This window comes from Lithobates pipiens, unplaced genomic scaffold (genome assembly GCF_037356315.1).
Source record: "Lithobates pipiens isolate NorthernLeopardFrog02 unplaced genomic scaffold, aLitPip1_a1.2 Scaffold_8, whole genome shotgun sequence".
In the NCBI taxonomy this organism is placed as follows: domain Eukaryota; kingdom Metazoa; phylum Chordata; class Amphibia; order Anura; family Ranidae; genus Lithobates; species Lithobates pipiens.
This window is the reverse complement of record NW_027507903.1, coordinates 435,378,299-435,399,505: the sequence shown is the minus strand read 5'-3', so window position 1 is coordinate 435,399,505 and position 21,207 is coordinate 435,378,299. Positions and strand designations below refer to the sequence as shown.

The following is a 21,207-nucleotide window of genomic DNA, read 5'->3' as shown; positions in this document are numbered from 1 at the left end:
CCCGGGTAAGGAGGAATGAACTGCTTAAAGCGAAAGGTTTTCAGAGCCTGCTCTGTGTCCTACAGCTGTCCCCTGGAAGTGCCCATCCACCTTGCAGACACTGGTGAAAAGTGCTTCCTGTATGGGAGGGGTTATCACTTCCTGTCTAAAGACCTTTGGTCTACCAGTGCCCATTCACCTGGAGATGAAGTATAATCCAGTAGTTAAGGAATATTTGCCTAATGCCGCATACACATGAGGGGTATTTCCATCCAAAATATCTTGGATGGTTTTCCCAACAGAATTCCACTCAAGCTTGTTTTGCATACACAGGGTTACACAAAAGTTGTTAGAACTTTCAACCGTCAAGAATGCAGTAACGTACAACGTCGAAAGACTAGCCGAGAAAATGAAGTTCAATGCTTCCGAGCATGCATCAAATTGTTTCCGAGCATGCGTGATTTTATTTATGCGTCCGAATTGCATACAGGCGATCGCATTTTCGGATAGGAACTTTACCCGACTGAAAAACAGAGAACATACTCTCAATCTTTTGCTAGCTGGAATTCTGTCAGCAAAAGACTGATGGAGCATACAAACGGTCGCATTTTCTGACAAAAAGGTCTCATCAGAGTTTTGCTGGCGGCATTTCCGATTGTGTGTACACGGCATGACTCTGTGTCCCGTGATGTATGATAAAGAAAGAGGGAGTTCTTGAAGAATGGAAAAAGATAGACATTGCAATATGTCGCCAACTTGTTCATTCCATGCCTAGAAAACTTGGTGCTGTCCTTACAAATCATGGAGGTCATACAAAATACTAGATGTAGTAGTTTTTGTGGTGGTGTGTATTAATTTTTGCATCAACTAATTTGAGTAAAACTGAAGATTTTGTAATATAAGTTATATTATTAACCTTACTTTCATGTAATGAGCTAAACAAATGTTCTATAAAACGTTTCCTGCTGAAGAAGCCCAAACAAAACCAGCTATTTGTGTCAGCTTGGTGAGCTAATTATATGCTTGTTTTTTATATATCCATGCAAGTTCTTTTAATCCCTTGTTCAGTTTTATTTGGAAGCAGAGAGCACTATGGTTTCTCCTTTTTTATTCTATGACATGTCTAATTGATGATTGGGATCCAAGAAGTGAAGTAGCGAGATTCAGGGATGATAGTAAGAGGACTGGAGTGTCCCAGTACTATCAGAGGGCTGAGGGTCTCAGCTACAACAGCAGCCACCAAGAACAAGGGGGACTTCTCATTAAATGTAAGTACTCTCCATTGTGCAGATAAATAAACGTAGCCTTTAAACTTGATTAAAGCAACGGGGGAAAAAAGGCTTGCAAAGAGATGTAACCAATAATAAGCAAACAGTTCCTTAAAGCAGAGGTCCACCCACTGCTGCAAAAATTAAAAGCCAGCAGTTGCACATACTGTAGCTATTGACTTTTAATAAATCTGACACTTACCTGTCCTGGAGTCCAGCGATGTCAGCACCACAGCTAATGTTACCATCAGCTGCCGGGTGCATGCCGCCTCCATTGCGAGTAAGATAACCAGCAGTAAAGCCTTACAGCTTCAGACGGGGAATCCTATTGCGCATGCTTGAGGCTCCGCTCCTCTCTCCTACTGGCCCAGAGGCCGGGGAATGAGGAGGGAGCCCCAGCGATGACGTCAATACCCGCGGCTGGGCTGCCAGAAGTAGAAACAGGATACCTGTGAAAGACAGGTATCCTGTCCCCCCTCCCCCCCGAAAGGTGCCACATGTGGCACCAGAGAGGGGAAGGAGTACAACGAGCAGAAGTTCCACTTTTGGGTGGAACTCCGCTTTTACTGGTCTGTGTACATAAAAACTGATTGGTCACTATGTGTTTACTGACCTTTGCACAACCCCAAACATTCTTAAATTGCCACACTGATTGACCTGACATATCTTCAACAGAATTAATCTGTTACACATATCCCCAATACATAAACTGTAAAACTTATATAAACATTTTAAAAATAATTGGCATAACATAAGAATAAATCCTATGAGAGAAAGTGGCAGAAAAAAATAACATAAAATGAAATTAACACTGATGCAGAGCGATTTTGTTTCAGACATTTTGGGGTTGATTTACTAAAACTGGAGACTGCAAAATCTGATGCAGCTCTGCATAGAAATCAGTCAGCTTCCATGTTTTTGCCAAAGCTTAATTAAACAAGCTGAAGTTAGAAGCTGATTGGCTACCATGCACAGCTGCACAGGATTTTACACCCTCCAGTTTTAGTAAATCAACTGCTTTGATACATTAGGCTCATCCTTTCTAGGCAGGGCCGGACTGGCCTATGGGGATACCGGGACATTTCCCGGTAGGCTGCCTGCCCCAGGGCTGCTTTTTTGATTGTAGCTGTGGCTGCAGCACAGAGCTCCCCTCACTGCTCCTCCTCCCTACTTGTCACGCACAGCGGGAGACCGATGTGTCTCGGAGCTCAGTGTTAAATGTTCGGCCGCGCTATGACAAAAGTCCCACCATCCTCCTAGACCAGCCCGTGTGATAGATGTAGTGTTTTGTCTATCACACGAGCTGGTCTAGGAGGAGGGCGGGACTTTTATCATAGCACAGCCGAACATCAGAGTCAGCTCCGTGACACAGCAGGAGGTGCTTACTGACTGGTGTGTGTAATCCAGTCACCAAGGCTGCAATGATGGTGAGGCTGTAATGAGGGCATGGTGAGGCTGAAATGAGGGCATGGTGAGGCTGAAATGAGGGCACGGTAAGATGGCAATTATGGGCACAGTAAGGCTGCAATGAGGGCACGGTAAGGTAGCAATGATGGACACAGTAAGGCGGCAATGATGGGCACCTTGAGGCTGCAATGATGGGCATGTGAGGCTGTAATGATGGTGAAGCTGCAATGAGGGCACGGTGAGGCTGCAATGAGGGCATAGTAAAGTGGCAATGATGGGCACAGTAAGGCTGCAATGAGGGCATGGTAAGGTGGCAATTATGGACACAGTAAGGCGGCAATGATGGGCCCTTTAAGGCTGCAATGATGGGCATGTGAGGCTGCAATGATGGTGAAGCTGCAATGAGGGCACGGTAAGGTGGCAATGATGGGCATAGTAAGATGGCAATGATTGGCACAGTAAGGCTGCAATGAGGGCATGGTGAGGCTGCAATGAGGGCACAGTAAGGCGGCAATGATGGGAACTGTGAGGCTGCAATGATGGGCATGTGAGGCTGCAATGATGGGCACAGTAAGGCTGCAATGATGGGCACAGTGAGGCTGCAATGAGGACACAGTGAGACTGCAATGAGGGCACAGTAAGGCGGCAATGATGGGCACAGTAAGGTGGCAATGATGGACACAGTAAGGCGGCAATGATGGGCTCTTTGAGGCTGCAATGATGGGCATGTGAGGCTGCAATGATGGTGAAGCTGCAATGAGGGCACGGTAAGGTGGCAATGATGGGCATAGTAAGATGGCAATGATTGGTACAGTAAGGCTGCAATGAGGGCATGGTGAGGCTGCAATGAGGGCACAGTAAGGCGGCAATGATGGGAACTGTGAGGCTGCAATGATGGGCATGTGAGGCTGCAATGATGGGCACAGTAAGGCTGCAATGATGGGCACAGTGAGGCTGCAATGAGGGCACAGTGAGACTGCAATGAGGGCACATTAAGGCGGCAATGATGGGCACAGTAAGGTGGCAATGATGGGCATGGTGAGGCTGCAATGATGGGCACGGTGAGGCTACAATGATGGGCACAGTGAGGCTGCAATGATGGGCACAGTAAGGCGGCAATAATGGTGAGGCTGCAATGAGAGCACAGTAAGGCAGCAATGATGGAAACAGTAAGGCAGCAATGATGGGCACTGTGAGGCTGCAATGATGGGGACTGTAATGCTGCAATGGGGGCACTGCAAGGTGGCAATGATGGGCACAGTGAGGCTGCAATGAGGGCACATTGAGGCTGCATTGAGGGCACAGTAAGGTGGCAAAGATGGGCACAGAAATGCGACAATGATGGGCACAGTGAGGCTGAAATGATGGGCATGGTTAGGCGGCAATAATGGGCAAAATAAGGCTGTAATGAGGGCACAGTGAGGCTGCAATGAGGGCACAGTGAGGCTGCAATGAGGGCACATTAAGCGACAATGATGGGCTCAGTAAGGCAGCAATGATGGGCATGGTAAGGCTGCAATGATGGGCATGTGAGGCTGCAATGATGGGCACAGTAAGGCTGCAATGAGGGCACAGTAAGGTGGCAATGATGGGCATGGTAAGGCTGCAATGAGGGCACAGTAAGGCTGAAATGATGGGCACAGTAAGGCCGCAATGAGGGCACAGTAAGGCGGCAATGATGGGCATGGTGAGGCGGCAATGATGGGCATGTGAGGCTGCAATGATGGGCATGGTGAGGCTGCAATGATGGGCACACTGAGGCTGCAATGATGGGAACAGTGCAGCAGCAATGATGGGCACAGTAAGACAGCAATGATGGGCACAGTGAGGCTGCATGGACTGGCACAGAGGCTGCATTGATGGGCACAGTGAGGCTGCATTGATCTCTTGTATCATGTTTGCAGTCTCTGACCATCTCTTGTATCATGTCTACATTCTCTTAACATCTTTAGTATCATGTCCTCAGTCTCTAACCATCTCCTGTAATATGCCTGCAGCCTCTGACATCTCCTGTACCATGCCTGCAGCCTCTGACCATATTCTGTGCCATGCCCACAGCCTTTGACCATCTCCTGTACCATGTCCACGGCCTCTGACCATCTCCTGTAATATGCCCAGAGCCTCTAACCATCTCCTATAACATGCCCACAGCCTCTGACCATCTCCTGTAATACGCCCACAGCCTCTGACCATCTCCTGTACCATGCCCACAGCCTCTGACAATCTCCTGTAATACGCCCACAGCCTCTGACCATCTCCTGTAATATGCCCACAGCCTCTGACCATCTCTTGTAATATGTCCGCAGCCTCTGACCCTCTCCTGTACTATGCCACAGCCTCTGATCATCTCCTGTAATATGCCTGCAGCCTCTGACCATTTCCTGTACTATGCTCGCAGCCTCTGACTATCTCCTGTACTATGCCACAGTCGCTAACCATCTCTTGTCTTATATCATATCTGCAGTCTCTGAGGGAGTCTGGAGAGGAGTCAAGAGTGTGAGCGCCACCGGGATGGAGGTCATGGGAGAACTCAGACGTATGTGGACTGTGGTGAGGAGACTATAGGAAAACCAGAGCCACCAAGATGGAGCCAACGGACTGATCCCTGCATGGTGCACCTGAGAGGAGGTCTGTGACAGCGCCGCCAGGCCAGTCTGAGGCGGGAGTGAATACAATAATGTAAGGGGGCACTGATATAAAGATTTCCCCCTATATCAATAACCTCCTCTCTTACCTTAGTGTTTTTTCTTAGGAAGGTGGTCTCTGGTCACCAGAGTCCCCCTACCACCTCACATTCCCAGAGTCCCAGGTGACCCCCTTGATGATTGCTTCACTTTTACTACTTTTAACAGAAATTTGCTGTTTTATATATATATATATATATATATATATATATATATATATATATATATATCTGTCTATCCCTCGCCCTATGTGATTTCATATCTGTCTTATCTATATATAATACACTCTTCAAATGTGCTTTAAAATGCATGGTTATCCCTTTCATGAACAAGAAAATAATGACGTTGGGCTGGTATAATGATGCTATGGGGCTGGTATGAAATTATTTCCAGGGCTGGTTTTTATTCCCAGTCTGACCCTGTTTCTAGGTCTATGGCTGTCTTTAAAGGCAAAGCCTCATATTGATACCTCGGAATCTTCTTCTGATCCTAAGAGCATTGCCAGATGTGTTATCATTCTCAGTAAAATAAAGGCAGGAGCTGCTATATCTCGGTCTGGAGCTACAGCTGGGCCTTGATGTTCTGAGGCTCCCAACACGTGTCCTGTCTGGGTCCGGTCCCTGTAATGCCTATTATAAAAGCAGATTACAGAAATTATTACAAATTAAACACAGCATTTGTTAAATAATTTATGATAAAAATGCATATACAGTCTAGGCTGTTCTTTATTGTTATAAAAACTTCAAATACGTGACTGGTCTCCAGCAAAACAGAGCTTGTAATCTTACAAGCCTGCCACTTAATTCCGTTCAAAATGTAGGTCACTCTATTATGCAAAATTGATGGGGTACTAGTACTTTCCCCCACTGATACTAATAATGGGACACTATCCTCCCCCTGACACAAGCAATACAGCACTATTTCTCCTTCTGAAACCAACAATAGGGCAATATTCCTTCTCCCACTGACCAGAGATGCAAGGCCATTTTTTACTCTTATTGACCACCAATCCTGGGGAATTTTTTCAACTCCTTCTGACCACCAAGCGTGGGGCATTGATAACCCCCATTGATGCAAGCATTTTCTTCTATCTGTACACACCTTGTATCAAGTCAGCATGGTAAAGTTGCATCTCAAGCAATAAATTAAATCATTTATTAATTGTCATGGTCCCCTACCTTCCAAGTTCCAGTACTGGTGCCTCCTCAGCTACTCAAAATAAAACATCCAGTTCTTGCTCAGAGAGTTGCTGCCATGCCAGGTGATGTCCCTCATGACATGTCACATCATCAGGAAAATCCTTCTAAACTTTAATTGGAGACACTGCCCCTGCTTGGGCATATAGTCAGTGTCAGCCTGTTCCTGTACTACTCAAACTCCCTTTCCACCTTCAGTCTGCTATTAGTCCTGTTACTACAGGCTGCTATCAGTCCTCTGCTACAGTCTGCTATCAGTCCTGTTACTCCAGTTTGCTACAGTTGTTATCAGTTTGCTCATGTCACTACCAGTTGGTGTTGCTACAGTGTGCTGCCAGTAATCCTGCTACAGTCCATATTAGCCAATCCAGCTGCTGTCAGCTACCAGTAATCTGCTACAGTTTTTGAGTCCTCCTTCAGTTCACTACCAACCAGCTTTGTTATATTCTGCCTCCTGGCCTGCTCTACGGGCATCTATCCACCTCTGTTTGTTATCACCTTTAGGGTAACCCATACTCCTAAGAGTGGTTCCTTGGTCACCAGCCTGTTCAGGGGTTTGCAGTTCCCATCCAGCCGGTTCCAGTGATTGCTACTTAAAGTGGAAGTAAACTCCCTTATCGTTTTTAGCCAAGGAAGCTGCCATCTTTGCCTCTGTTTAATCTTCAACTGCCATGGTGCTGCACATGTGATTCGTTATGACACCAGCCATTGGATGGTTTGATAGTTTGGCTGAGAGATACTGAATGTTTTCTATAGTTTGGTGCGCTGGAAGCACATGTGAAATGTGAGCACCCTGATGTTTTTTTACCTACAATAAATTTATACTCAAATGATAATGCACTATCCAGCCTCTTTCTTACTTTAAATTGAGGATAACATCTCTGAATTATACCGGGGGATCCTTCAAAGCCCGTTTAACTTAGAGCCCAGAGGTGGTTCAGCTGCTTTTGTAGACCAAACTTGATTGTGCAGTCACACTCCTTGAGGTGAGCACAGTCACACAGGTCAGAGCATGTGTGTGAAGTCACTCTCTTTTTATTTACCTGGATCATCATCACAAGAGTCACCTTATGGGACATTATTATATATATTTTTTTTCAACATATGCCTTTTTCACTGTGGGCTTGTTGAAAATTTGGACTTTTTTTGATACTTGATGATATTTCGATATTAATGACGTTTTTCACTGTGAACTTGCTCGACAAAACAATTTTAGATTTATTTGTATATTATTGTTTTTTCTCATAATTTAGATGTAATTGTTCATGGCATAAACTTCTGGTATTTACACTAGTAAGGTTATTATCACATAGCAATGCATTTCCTTCCTTTATATACTTTTTTCACAGATTATAGATTGTGATTAATGCTAAGATGCTGCAAATTGGTTCTCTATCCACATTTATCATTTTTATTTTTTGTTATCAATTTTCTTTTTATTAATTAAAAAAAAGAAAAAAACAATAATTACATTTATCCATTTATCATCATACAATAGAACATACATTTCATTTATTCCTTCATTATATACCCATATAGGATCTTACTTTTTATCTATTACCTTTCTTTATTCATTTTCCTATTGGTCTTATTTACTAATATTTCCTTCATAATCCATTCACCCCATTCGCACAAAAAAAAAAACCCAACAATCTCTCCCTAACTACTTCTCCCTCTCCCCTCCTATCTTCCTCCTGTATACCCCCTTAAGTAGTCCATTGCTCCATTCTATTTATAGAAAATCTATCAATCTTGTTGACGACCGTAATTCTTCCCATTTTTGCCTTATTTCTGGCAGTTGATTTTTTATATATCCTTCTTCTCTTATCTATTTTTCCATGTATTGTATTTTGTTCATTTCACATATCCAATCTGTCAGTATTGGACTGCTTGCTTCTCTCCATTTTCGTGCTATTACTGTTCTAGCTGCCAATGTCATGTGGTGTAATATGTCTATTTTAGTGCCCTTTATTGAGTTTAACGTGAGGGAAAATAATGAGATATTTATGTTTGGATATGTCTCTACTGTCGACATTATCTGATAGATCTCAAATATCTTATTCCAAAAGTTCCTCACCATTGGACATCCATACCATATATGATCCAAAGTCCCCTTTTCTACCTTGCACCTCCAGCATTTTTCTGTATTCTCTTTATTTATTGTATTCAAGGCCACTGGGCTCCAATACCATTTCATTGCATTGCATTGCATTGTATTATTCCAAAAAAAAAAATTCCCACTCTTCCTCTGATATTGGGTTACCCAATTCCTCTTCCCATTTTTTCATGCCTGTTAATTCTCTAATAGGTCCAGAGGGGAGTAATAGATCATATATCTTCGATAATGTTTTAATAGATTTTTGTTCTTCTAATATTTTTTGTTCAAATTTGGTTATTGGTCTATTTATTAAAGATCTTTTTGTTTCAATAAATGTGTTTAATTGATGGTATTGTAGCCAATTATTTTTATATTCGGGTCCCAAGTCTTGCAATTTTGGTAATTTTCCATCCACCAGGATCTGCACCACCCTTGTGTTCTCCAATTTATTCCATTTTAAATATTTTGTGGTTTCTAATGCTGGCAAAAATTCTGGATTGGAGAAAAGTGGGGTCATAGGTCTAATCATGGTGGAGAGTTTCCCTTTTTTTAATTACATCATCCCATATTTTTAATGTGGTTCTTACAAACATTGTTAGTTCTTTTTTTTGGTCTTCAATAGGGTTTTATCCAGGGCAATAATTTGAGTTGTGCTCTTATAATATCCTCTTCTAGCTTAACCCATTGTTTATTTTCCGTGTTATGATGCCAATCGTGTTATGATGCTGCTTGTAAATATTTTGAAAAGTCAGGCAGTGTCAATCCTCCTTTTTTTTCGTTCTAATTAGAATTTCTCTTCTTATCCGGGGAATCTTTTTGGCCCAAATTTCCTACTGCTTTCCTTAATTCTATCATTCATTTATTTGGTGGAGCTAAGGGTACTGTTTGAAAGATAGCTACTAATTTTGGCAATATCTCCATTTTCACTATATTTATTCTTCCCATCCATGAATAAGATATTTTATCATATTTTTGCAATAATTTAATTGTTTTTTGGACTTCTGCACTGTAATTCAACTGTTGTAGTTGCTTCAAATTATTCGGAATGTATATTCCCAAATATTTAATCGCTTCTTGCTTCCAGTTAAGCGGGAAACCTTTCCGTAGAAGTATCTGTGTTTTTTCTTGCTAACGTAACATTCATCATCTCGGATTTGTCATAATTAACCTTAAAGTTACTTAATTCCCTCAATTTTTAAAATTCTTTTATTAGATTTGGGATTGTTATAATAAGGTTAGTTACATGTAATAGTAAATCGTCTGCATATACTGCTGTCTTATATTCTTTATCTTTAACCTTTATCCCTTGAATGTCTTTATTCTCTCTTATTGCAGTTATAAGGTGTTCCTATTATACATAACAATGGGGATAAGGGATGTCCCTGACGAGCTCCATTTGATATTTTTATATACTCTGAAAAAAAATCTGTTTACTCTTACTTCAGCCCTTGAGTTGGTATACAGTGCGACAATCCTTCCAAGTATTTTAGGACCCAATCCTATCTGGATTAATGTTTCCTCTAAGAGCTGCCATCCCATTCTGTCAAATGCTTTCTCAGCATCTATTGCTAAAAGACATGTTGGGATGGCAGTTCTCTGAGCATATTCCATCAATGTGCAGGTTTTTATAATGTTATCCCTAGTTTCTCGTCCTTTCATAAAACCCGTCTGATCTAATTTTATATATCCGGGTAAAATAGGTGTTAAACTATTAGAGATAATTTTAGAATACAGTCTTATATCTATATATAGTCAATGAAAATTTTGTCAATAATTCTTGCATAATGTATGATCTTCCTCTGGTTTTGGTATTAATATAATATGGGCTTCTGTACTTTGGATATGGAGTTATATGTTTTTTTTAAGAATATGTATGATTAAATCCTGGAATGTTTTATAAAATCTAGAAGTATAACCATCTGGTCCTGGGCTTTTTCCCAGGGCCAGTTCAGAGATAGCATATTGAATCTCTTCTACTGAGATTTCTTTTTCCAGGTCCTCCATTATTTCTCTAAGAAACGTGGGAATCACTGTTTCCTTTATATATTTACAAATTGCTTCCCTTTTCTTTTCCTTTTCTTTATTTTCTTGTTGTGTATCTATATTATACAGTTTAGAATAGTAAGTATTAAAAGTTTTAGTTATTTCTATTGGATCATAGGTCATATCCCCATTTGATTTTAATATTTTTACTATGGAGGTCATGGATTGTTGGGTTTTTAATGTTCTAGCTAATAACTTTCCAGTTTTATTACCATATTGATACCACTGTATTCTATTTTTATCCCTTACCCCAAGGGACTCCTCATCAAGCATTGCTTGTAACTCCATTTGTTTATCTTTTATAGAGTTATTTTATCCAGTGGAATTTCTAACATCAATTGGGATTTCTTTTTTTTTTTTTCTCTTTTTATTCTTGATCCATGCTTAACGAATAGTCCCCGCAAAACACATTTTAATGTTTCCCATTGGATAGGAGGTGAAGTTTCATCTTTTTCATGAATTATCAAAAATTCTCTTATTGCTTGTTGAACATCTTTTTCACATTCTTTATCTTTAATTAAATTGTCATTCAGTCTCCACATCCCCCTCGTTTTCTTATATTCAATTATCTTGAGTTCCAAATATATCGGGGTATGATCTGACCACAAAAATCCACCTATATCTGTTGAAGGAGTCATCATCAGACCAGATTGATTAAAAAAAAAAATTATATTCTGTGATTTGAATCATGACTGTTTGAATAGTATGTATAGTTCTTTTCCGTCTGATGCTGAGCCCTCCATATGTCAGTCATTTGTAAATGTTTGAACTCCTTTAGTTGGCTATTTTTCCTGTGGGCGCGAGTACTGGTAGTGTCTATATTTACATCCATTATAAAATTCAAATCTCCACCCAAAATTATTATTCCCTCCGCTTTCTCCATTGCGTCCAACAGAGCTTTTATTCCATTCTTAATTTGTTCATAATTTGGTAAGTAAAAAAAGCATGACCTTTACAATTAAGGACCAGCCATCTTTGCCTTTATAATTTAGCAAAATTTGATGTGGTATATCTCTGTGGAACGCAACATTTTGATTTGGAATATGAAAATGTGTCATGAGTCCAAGTGACATAATTACTATTATTTAACTTCGGAATGTGATCTGAAAGAAAATGCGTTTCTTGAAACAGAATAATATCTATCTTTTGCTTATGAAATTAGTTTAAAATTTGGGTTCTTTTAGAAGGAGAATTAAGGCCTCTTGCATTGAAAAAACAAAATTTAATGCCCCCCCATATTTAAAAATATTGAGAGGGGTAGATATTCCAAAAGAGTACACGGGGAAGGATAGAGAGAAAGAAAAAAAAATCAATCCCTTTTTCAGTCACTCACCACCTATTCTTCACTAATCAATTCACTCAACCCTCACTTCACACTCCACTCATCTCAACCTTTCCTATATCTAATTTGACTTCAAAAAAATCTGTCTTACTCTAAGTAAGATCCCTAATGAGGGAGAAACCGGGGCTGCTGCTTTATATCTGCCTCCTTAAACATTTATTCCCCTAATAAAATTACAGTTATTCTCTCCCTTTCCGCCCCCCCAGCACATCCATGGTGGGGGAATGGGGGGGCGAAAATTAGGAGAGCTAATTAGAGAATGTATCTCACACAGAGTGGTGCTGTGGATACATAGAGGTATAATAAGTGCCACGTCCCAATTAATATTCTACAAAAAAGACAAAAGGTGGGGCTTCTGGACTTTTTAGGCACCATATATAAAACAACAATCATAGAATAGGGATAACAATCAACATTTTATTAAGAACATATTATTTTTTCCATTGTACTGAACAACAGAGATTGCTAAAAGAACATCTAATCACAGCAGGACTCATATACTCCATAATATACAGACTATACCGCCATTTCACATTTTCACTTTTGAAAATAGATAGTAAACATTTAATACATAATCTTCAAAATATTATTATTCTACTCGCAGTATTAGGTGTACTGCTTGAGAAGGAGAAAGCTCTACATGTTTTAACACGCTTCTTCTGGAGCGAGAGATTTGTGTGACTAGTAAACTTAGGCCGCGTACACACGCGGGGACTGTTCGCTCAACTTTGTCCCCTGAACAGTGTTTCGGCGGACAGTCCGCTCGTGTGTGGGCTTCAGTGGACAGTTTCAGCGGACAGTCTGCTGAACAAAGTTTTTCGGAATTTCCGAAAAACTGTCCGCTGAAACTTTGTTTCAGCGGACAGTCCCCTCGTGTGTAGGCTTGTTCGTCAAACTAAGTCTCGCGCATGCTCAGAAAGAATTTACACGCCGAAGGTTGCATTGCAGTGTATAGGACGTCGTTTTCTAGTCCCGTCGTACGTGCCGTTCACGTCATCGCGCACGGTTTCAGCGGACTGTTCGTTCGTCGTGTGTGGGCAAGTCCGTCCATGCTAATTTTGAGCGGACTGTCCGCTGAAACTGTTTGACAAACAAAGTTGAGCGAACAGTCCCCGCGTGTGTACGCGGCCTAACAAAGAAACAAAAATATTATTATTATTAATTAATCATACAAATATATTATACAACATCACATCCCTAACAAAATAGGTACTAAACAACATGAGTCAACACGTGATATATTGCAGATTCAATAACAGAGATAGGGATCAGATTGTCAAAGCCAGGGGGAGGCCAACAGCGTATATAGGTCACCATGGGGACATGTAAAACATAATAGCCAAAATTGAAATAATAAAAAAAGGAACAAAAAGAAAAGAAAACTCACTCAAAGGAGTAGGTTCAAAAAAGGGACCCCGAAAGGCTGATTCCCAATATATAGAAGACTGCTGCAGTTTCAATGTTCAATTATATTTTTTTATTTTGATTGTTGTTTACAGTGATTGTAGAGGGTCGGGGTTGGGGGTCACTGTCTGACCTGGGGTGGGAACACAGCGTTCTGGCACCATGCGGCCGCTCGCGCCGTGACTGACTGGGTACATTTTTTCCCATGCCAGCCACGGCGCTGTTTGGCTATGGTTGCCTGGCACCCCGGCGTGTATTACACGCTGGGGAAGGTGCATTGCCTAGGCTTCCGCTGGCCTGCGGGGAGAGGGAGCGGTCTCCTGTGTCTCTCCGCCGGCCAATCATAGGACACTCTGTGGAGTTTTCGTCCTAGCGTGTTGTGCGCTTGCGCGCGACACGGGCGGCGAATCTGCACAGTGTCCATTTGGCTGACTTGAATGACGTCACGTCGAATGAGATTCGATTGGTGACCACAAGGTAGGGCATGTATTCTTACCAGCACGCTCTGCGCAAGCTCTGCACAGCTGTCGAATGATGAGATAATTAAAACAGTTTATTAACCAGCATGCTCTGCACCTACTTTGCACAGCTGATCTGGGAAACAAACACTAGGCTGAAACCTTTAGAGGACTGCAAAGGTAAGCGTCTGGCCACATCTCTATTTTTTCTTCCAGTACCTGGAGAGAGCCTCCAAACTTTTAACTTTATCACAGCATTGTTACAGATTACTGGCTCTGGTGTAACTACATAGGGAAACTTTCTTGTCTGAATAGGATGTTCCACACGGTTTGAGACAACTACTGATCTATACAGTCTCCTAATTTCAGACTTACAAACACTAGATGTTTGCAGGAGAGGCCATACTTCAAAGTGTGGTGAGTGCTCCTAATATATTTTATTTTATTGTATTATGATTGCCCTTGTGATTTACTAAATAATTGGTGGCTCTCTTACTCTTAGGGTACCGTGGCCAAAAAATATAACAAGATAAAATAAAAAATCCTCTCTCCTGAACTGGAGGTATTGATGCCTGCTCTTTGTTGCTATCAACAATTTGAACATTGAAACTGCAGCAGTCTTCTATATATTGGGAATCAGCCTTTTGGGGGCCCTTTTTTGAACCTACTCCTTTGAGTGAGTTTTCTTTTCTTTTTGTTCCTTTTTTTATTATTTAAATTTTGGCTATTATGTTTTATATGTCCCCATGGTGACCTATATACGCTGTTGGCCTCCCCCTGGCTTTGACAATCTGATCCCTATCTCTGTTATTGAATTTGCAATATATCACGTGTTGACTCATGTTGTTTAGTACCTATTTTGTTAGGGATGTGATGTTGTATAATATATTTGTATGATTAATTAATAATAATAATATTTTTGTTTCTTTGTTAGTTCACTAGTCACACAAATCTCTCGCTCCAGAAGAAGCGTGTTAAAACACGCGAAACATGTAGAGCTTTCTCCTTCTCAAGCAGTACACCTAATACTGCGAGTAGAATAATCATATTTTGAAGATTATGTATTAAATGTTTACTATCTATTTTCAAAAGTGAAAATGTGAAATGGCGGTATAGTCTGTATATTATGGAGTATATGAGTCCTGCTGTGATTAGATGTTCTTTTAGCAATCTCTGTTGTTCAGTACAATGGAAAAAATAATATGTTCTTAATAAAATGTTGATTTTGATTTTTATCCTTATTCTATGATTGTTGTTTTATATATGGTGCCTAAAAAGTCCAGAAGCCCCACTTTGTCTTTTTTGTAGAAAATTAGGAGAGGGAGAGAGAAAAAAAAAACACACGACCATTTCCCTTTCCCCCCTCTCCTAACCCTTAACTCTCTAGTGTTTAAAAATATTTAATAATTAGTATTATTATTCCAATGCATATTAGTGGAACCGTGAGTTCTAATATCCCCATTTATGCCTCTTGTGAGGGAAAAAAACAAACAAAAAAAAACCCTTCTCCCCTTCTCACCTACTTTGATCTTAACTCTCTATTATTACCCTCAGTGTTTGAAAAAGTTAAATATTTTACTCCAGTGCATATTAGTGAAACAGTGAACTCTAATTCCCCCATCAGTACCTCAAAAAATAAATAAATAAAGTGTAAGAATTAATTATTATTCCCTTCTTCTACCCATTAGTTACATTAGTGTATGTGTAATTACCTCTTAGCCCTTGTACACACGGTCAGACATTCCGACGGAAAATGTCCGATCGCACTGCTTCCATTGGAATATCCGACGGACAAAGTTTTAGAGCTGGGCTATAAAACTTTCCGACAACATGATCTGATCGGACTTTGTCCGATTGTGTGTAGAAAATTCCGATCGGACAAAGTGCCACGCATGCTCAGATCAAATTCCTAGACTAAAGCTATTGGCTACTAGCCTGAACGTAGTCCCGTCATAACGAAATAACGTCATCACGTTACGTACGATCAGATTTTCCGACAACTTTGTCAGACCGTGTGTCTATATCTTTTGGTTGATCCTTCGTGTAGCACTTGTAACTGAAAAGGAAATTTCCATCTATATTGAAGATTCTTCTTTATTAATTGTTCCAAAAGGGGCTTTAGTGCTCTTCTTTAGTCCAATGTGTATTTAGAGAAATCCTGAAAAAATATTAATTGTGTCCCTTCATATTGTATATTTTTATTTTGTCGTGCAGCCATCATAATTTTATCCTTTGTGCATAATGAATTCTGTATATATAATGTCTCTTGGTTTTTTATGGTCTGGTCTTCTTGATCCCATTACTCTATGTGCACAATCGATTATTATTTCAGTTAAAAATAAGTCCTGAATTAATTCTTGAAATACCTTCTGTAATACTATTATCAAGGGTTTTGAGCTCACATTTTCGTTTAATCCTCTAATTCTTATGTTATTCCTTCTATTTCTGTTTTCCTGCTCATCTATAGCAATTGTAGCTTGTTCTAATTGTTTATCTTGCTCTTGTACTTTCTCCTTTATTTATATCAGCTCTTGCTCCATATTTATCATTCTTGTGTCTATTTTTCCTAACTTTTCTTCTGTATTTTGCGTGGATATTTTAAGCTCTTGTATTTCTATTATATATGACTTCTCCAGTCTGTGTACATATGTGTCCATATCTGCCCTGGTGGGTAGGGAACACATATATATATATATATATATATATATATATACATATATATATATATATATATATATATATATATATATATATATATATATATATATACACATATATATATATATATATATATATATATATATATATATATATGTTTTCATGTCCCACTTTTCTTTATCCACCTCTTTCTGCTCTAGTGATGATCCATTTGTGTCTATTGGTAAGCTATTCCTAGGATGGTTTGTAGATTCTTCCCCCGATGTTCCTAGCGTTGTGGATGATTCTACCATATTCAATAGTTCTTGTGATATCTGTGATGTTTGTGATATTTGGGGAGATTGCGGTTGCAATTGCTGGCCCCTGTAGTGTTTTTATTTATACCTGTTTTTTTTTCCTTTTTACTCCTCTGAGACCGTGATGTTTTATTTCCTTTTTTGGGTGCCAGGAAACCTATATATATATATCCCTTTATCCTTTTCTTATATACCTTTCTGATTTTGTTATCGGCCCTTTAAATATCAAATAATAATCTCTAATAATTCACAATGTTTTTTCCATATTCTCCAAAAAAAAAAAAGAAAAAGCACGGAAAAGAGGATACATTTTCCTTTCCTTGTTTTTTCAATTTTTTGGATTAATATTATCCGCTGCTATACTCCAGAGCAGTTTCTTCAATATTAAGAGTATTAGCAATTTTAATGAAGTAGCAGATATTAACAGCTCAGTTCAGTCAAAGTCTTTTTCTAATCTCAGTAATCTTATAGATCATATAGATCATATGCAGATACTTTACTTTTTATCATTAATTCCTCTAGTAAAAAATATCAGTATATTTTATCTTATCTTATTTCATCCACTCACCCCCCGTTGATTTTTCTGGGATTTCTGGGTTTTTCCGGGGTCTCCTAGTCCTCTCCAGCAATCTCCAGAAATTATTTCACCGTAGACTCTATGACCTTTTTATTTTGTCCCCAGGAGCATATAGCTTTTTATATGAATATTTGTGACTCCTGATCGTCACTGACCTACTTTTCTGCCATCTTCTGACACTTTCTTCCGCTCCTTAGCCAGCTTCTCCGATTGCCCCCGAGTTCTCCGAGCTTTTCCGAGTCTCAACGAGGCTCCCCGAGGCTCTCCTATCCAAGACACCACCGAAGGAAGGGTCACGTGGTTATCGGCTTCCGCTATCGACCTGCGCCGACACACCCTCACTCTGACCCGCTTTGGCTCTCTTGGACCTATCCTCGGCTCGTCCTCGGCTCCAAACTATGACACCCCACAGGTTGGTCTCTTGGGTTCTTGAGCTTGGTCTCTTTCGTGACCCCTCTAGGAGCATGTATATCGAGCAATATAGCTGTGTAGCGGTAGCTGTGTAGCGGTAGCAGTGTAGCGGTATAGCGGTAGAATGGTGAGCAGTCATACAGTTATACAGACAATACACAAGGCGTAAATGCGGCTCTCTAGGCTGTATTAGATAAGGTATCTTTGCCTCCAGCTGTCCAAACGACCCTTTCACAAGCTATTGCTGCAGCATGTCAGTCACACGGAGCAGCCATTTTTAAACACAACACCTGATGGTAGTTGTAACCTAGGTTGGTCTAATGGTAGCTCACAAGATTTCTATTTATCTAGATCATCCTCCTGGTTAGGCCTGTCAGGCCGTTTGATCTGATCCTTTACGGACTGGCATATACCAATTGCTGCAACAGCTGGGTGAATAGCTGAACTGGCCAAAGAAAAGGAAGCTTTTAATAATGACTCCAATTTCTTGTCAACAGGGTCTTTCAAAGCCTGTGCATTATCTATCGGACAAGTTAAGTTCTTGTTTAAGGAAAAGACTGCTGCATCTACGGCTGGCATGCTCCACTTCTTAACAAACTTTTCATCCATGGGATATAAAAGGGAAAACCTCTTAGGAGGAACAAAAATCCTTTCAGGATGTTCCCAATTGGCATACACCACCTGTTCCAACAGAGGGTGTATGGGGAAAGCCTGTGTGGCCTGAAGAAGCTTCAGGGATCCCAAAGAGGACAAGGGGGGGGGGGGCTCAGTAACCTCTACAAGAGGCAACTTAAAGGCAGAAGAGAGGCAGATACCAACTGGATATTTTCTTGTCCAGATTGCTCGGTAGCAGGCTCATCTGCCAGGCTATTCACAGAATCCTGAGCTTTTAGCTCTTCCCCATTCTACAACCCATTCCTGCTCCAGACTAGAAGACTCCGGGAGGTGGATCTGTCACGCTTCTTGCCAGCCTGTGGGATGGAGGCAATCATGCCAGCAATCCTTTGCTCTAACCCAGCTAGGGCTGAGGACAGTTCATCCTTGGTGATAAAGGGTGAAGCAGCAGCATTGCCTGTAGGCACAATACCAGATAGACACAGCGGCTCAGATTGCTCTGAACTCTCTGGTCTTTCAGGACCTACTGATGACATAGGTGTGCCCTTCCCTGTAGTGTTAGTCCCGCTCCTCTTTTTTTTTGAAGACTTTTACTAGACAAAAAAAAGAGAGTACCTGGATGTAATATTAAAACACCTTAGAAGGGAGACCCTTTAATAGGGTTCACTAAGCCCCTATGCAACAATCCTGCTAAGCACCTTTAACCTGCCAAGCAACACCTGGTGACTCATGTGACCTGGGTAAGGAAAATGCACTGCCTGGTTCAGAGTCTTCTCTGTGTCCCACAGCTGCCTTCTGCCCACTGCATGCTTGGCATACGCAGCTTAAATAAGCTAGCTGTGTGCCGCAATGTTCTGTGCGTGCATGAGCACGCACGGCCCTGGCGAATGGGCGTGGCTGTTTTCGCGTATGATGAAAATCTTTGTGCACGCAAATAAAGGCTACGGCACATGTGCGGCGAAGGCAGTCGGTGCTCTTGCGAACGTACGTGCACTATGGCGAACCAAGGTGAAATGGCGCACCATCATGCACCATCATACAGGAAAAAACAGCCAGACACAAGCAAAAAAGGGTACACTTTGCAAACACGCACAGGTAACCCAAAACTCCCTCGTATGGTCACCGCACACAAGTGTCCAGTCTCTAGCTAGCTCGACTGATTATTTACTTATTGGTGGTGTCCCAGTGATTGTAACAAAGTGCTTTCACTTACGCGCAGGAGCAGGACAGTTTAGAAACTCAGAGCCCAAACTTCACCCATCACAGCGGGTTCCTGTCACTTGAGGACCTTCAAGGACTGGGCACCCTTTTCATGTTTAGGGTCCACTCCCTTGGACCTGTACAGTAACCTGCAGGAATGTCTTAACACTGTGGTGTCCAGGATTCCACTTTGCAGGGTCTAGCGCCCAGAGGCCGCATCACATGCAAAGCCATGCAGGATCTTACGTTTTCTTTGTGAGGCTCGGGTACCATTTATCTAAGCACATAAAGCCTGTGTCAAATGGATCCAATCAGTCAGTTCCTTGATTAATTTAAGAACCGTTTGTGGGACTAGAGACCTGGAGCTCATAGAGCTCAAACAACCGTGCCATCCACCTTGCAAACACTGGTAAAAAACTGAATTACTTCCTGTATGGGAGGGGTTGTATAGGGGATCACTTCCTGTCTAAAGACCTTTGGTCTACCAGTGTCCATTCACCTGGAGATGAAGTATAGCCTAACTGTGTCCCATGATGTATGAAAAAGAACATTTAGTTGTGCTGGGTGGTATCCAGCCTGGCTAATTTGTAGTTTTTAGTGGTCAAATGGCTTTCTTCCTAATCCTGTTTTAGCTGTGGCTTCTCCTTTTTGTCAGTAGGTGGCACTGTTGCCTTTGACATTAATATGATGAGCTGCAGTGAATTCAGGTTATCAACAAACACACCTTTCTGAGCCAATCAGACTGGCTGCTATGAATCCTGGGAGAATGTATTTATTTGGAGATAGTCAGGTGATCGAGGTCTTCCCTGCCCAGACTGCTGTCTGGGTGAGTGTGTGAAGAACAGCTCCTACTGGGTAGACCTGCAGCCTGAGGCCTGACCATGTGCTTAAGGTTCTGTAAGGAAGAGCCTGCTCACTACCTGGAGGCAATTCTGAGAGGGGTGGAGTTCTAAGGAAGCAGCAGAAGTGACTCTTCATGAGCTGGGGGCTATGAAGTGGCTGCAAGGACTTCAATAGGAAACTCATCCAAAGTAAACTGCGTATAATGCTGTGAGTAAAGTTCAGGTGCCATATGAGACAGCCTATTCTACAAACTACAGATGTGCTGGTTCAGGTTAAAGGCTCTTTTAACCTGTCTGCCTTATCTCACTTTTTTGTCTAAGGAGTCTGCCTGTCTGCTGATCGTTACTGTTTTTGACTAAAGGTGTCCTCTTCTCTTTGTTCAAGCATAAAAGTGACTGGCGCCCATCTTTCTACCTTGTACATCACTCACCATGCCTATTAACCACTTAACGACCGCCGCATGCCATTGTACGTCATCACAATGGCATGTACGTGCTTGCCTTCCAGCGGGTGGGGGGTCTGATCGGACTCCCTCCCGCTGGATGCGGCGGTCCGGTTCGCTTCAGGAGTGATCCGGGATGAGGGGATGGCCGTTGGTTTCTGGCCATCCCCTCTCGATCGCTCCTGGCGAATGAGAAGCTTCCTCCCACTGTGTATTGTATACACAGGCAGGGAGGAAGTGATGTCATTCTCCTCGGGGCGGTCTTATTGACCGGACTATGAGGAGA

The 21,207-nt window shown here is 41.4% G+C and overlaps 1 protein-coding gene across 5 annotated transcripts in view; it reads right to left on the bottom strand.

The window, feature by feature from the left end:
* LOC143964536 (E3 ubiquitin-protein ligase RNF213-like) overlaps positions 1-21,207 on the bottom strand; it is a 955,032-nt gene that overhangs the window by 109,989 nt on the left and 823,836 nt on the right. For all 5 annotated transcript variants that reach the window (XM_077474321.1, XM_077474324.1, XM_077474323.1 and 2 more), the window contains exon 56: positions 5,808-5,967. In XM_077474321.1, coding sequence (XP_077330447.1) covers positions 5,808-5,967 — 160 coding nt within the window. The remainder of the gene's footprint in view (positions 1-5,807; positions 5,968-21,207) is intronic.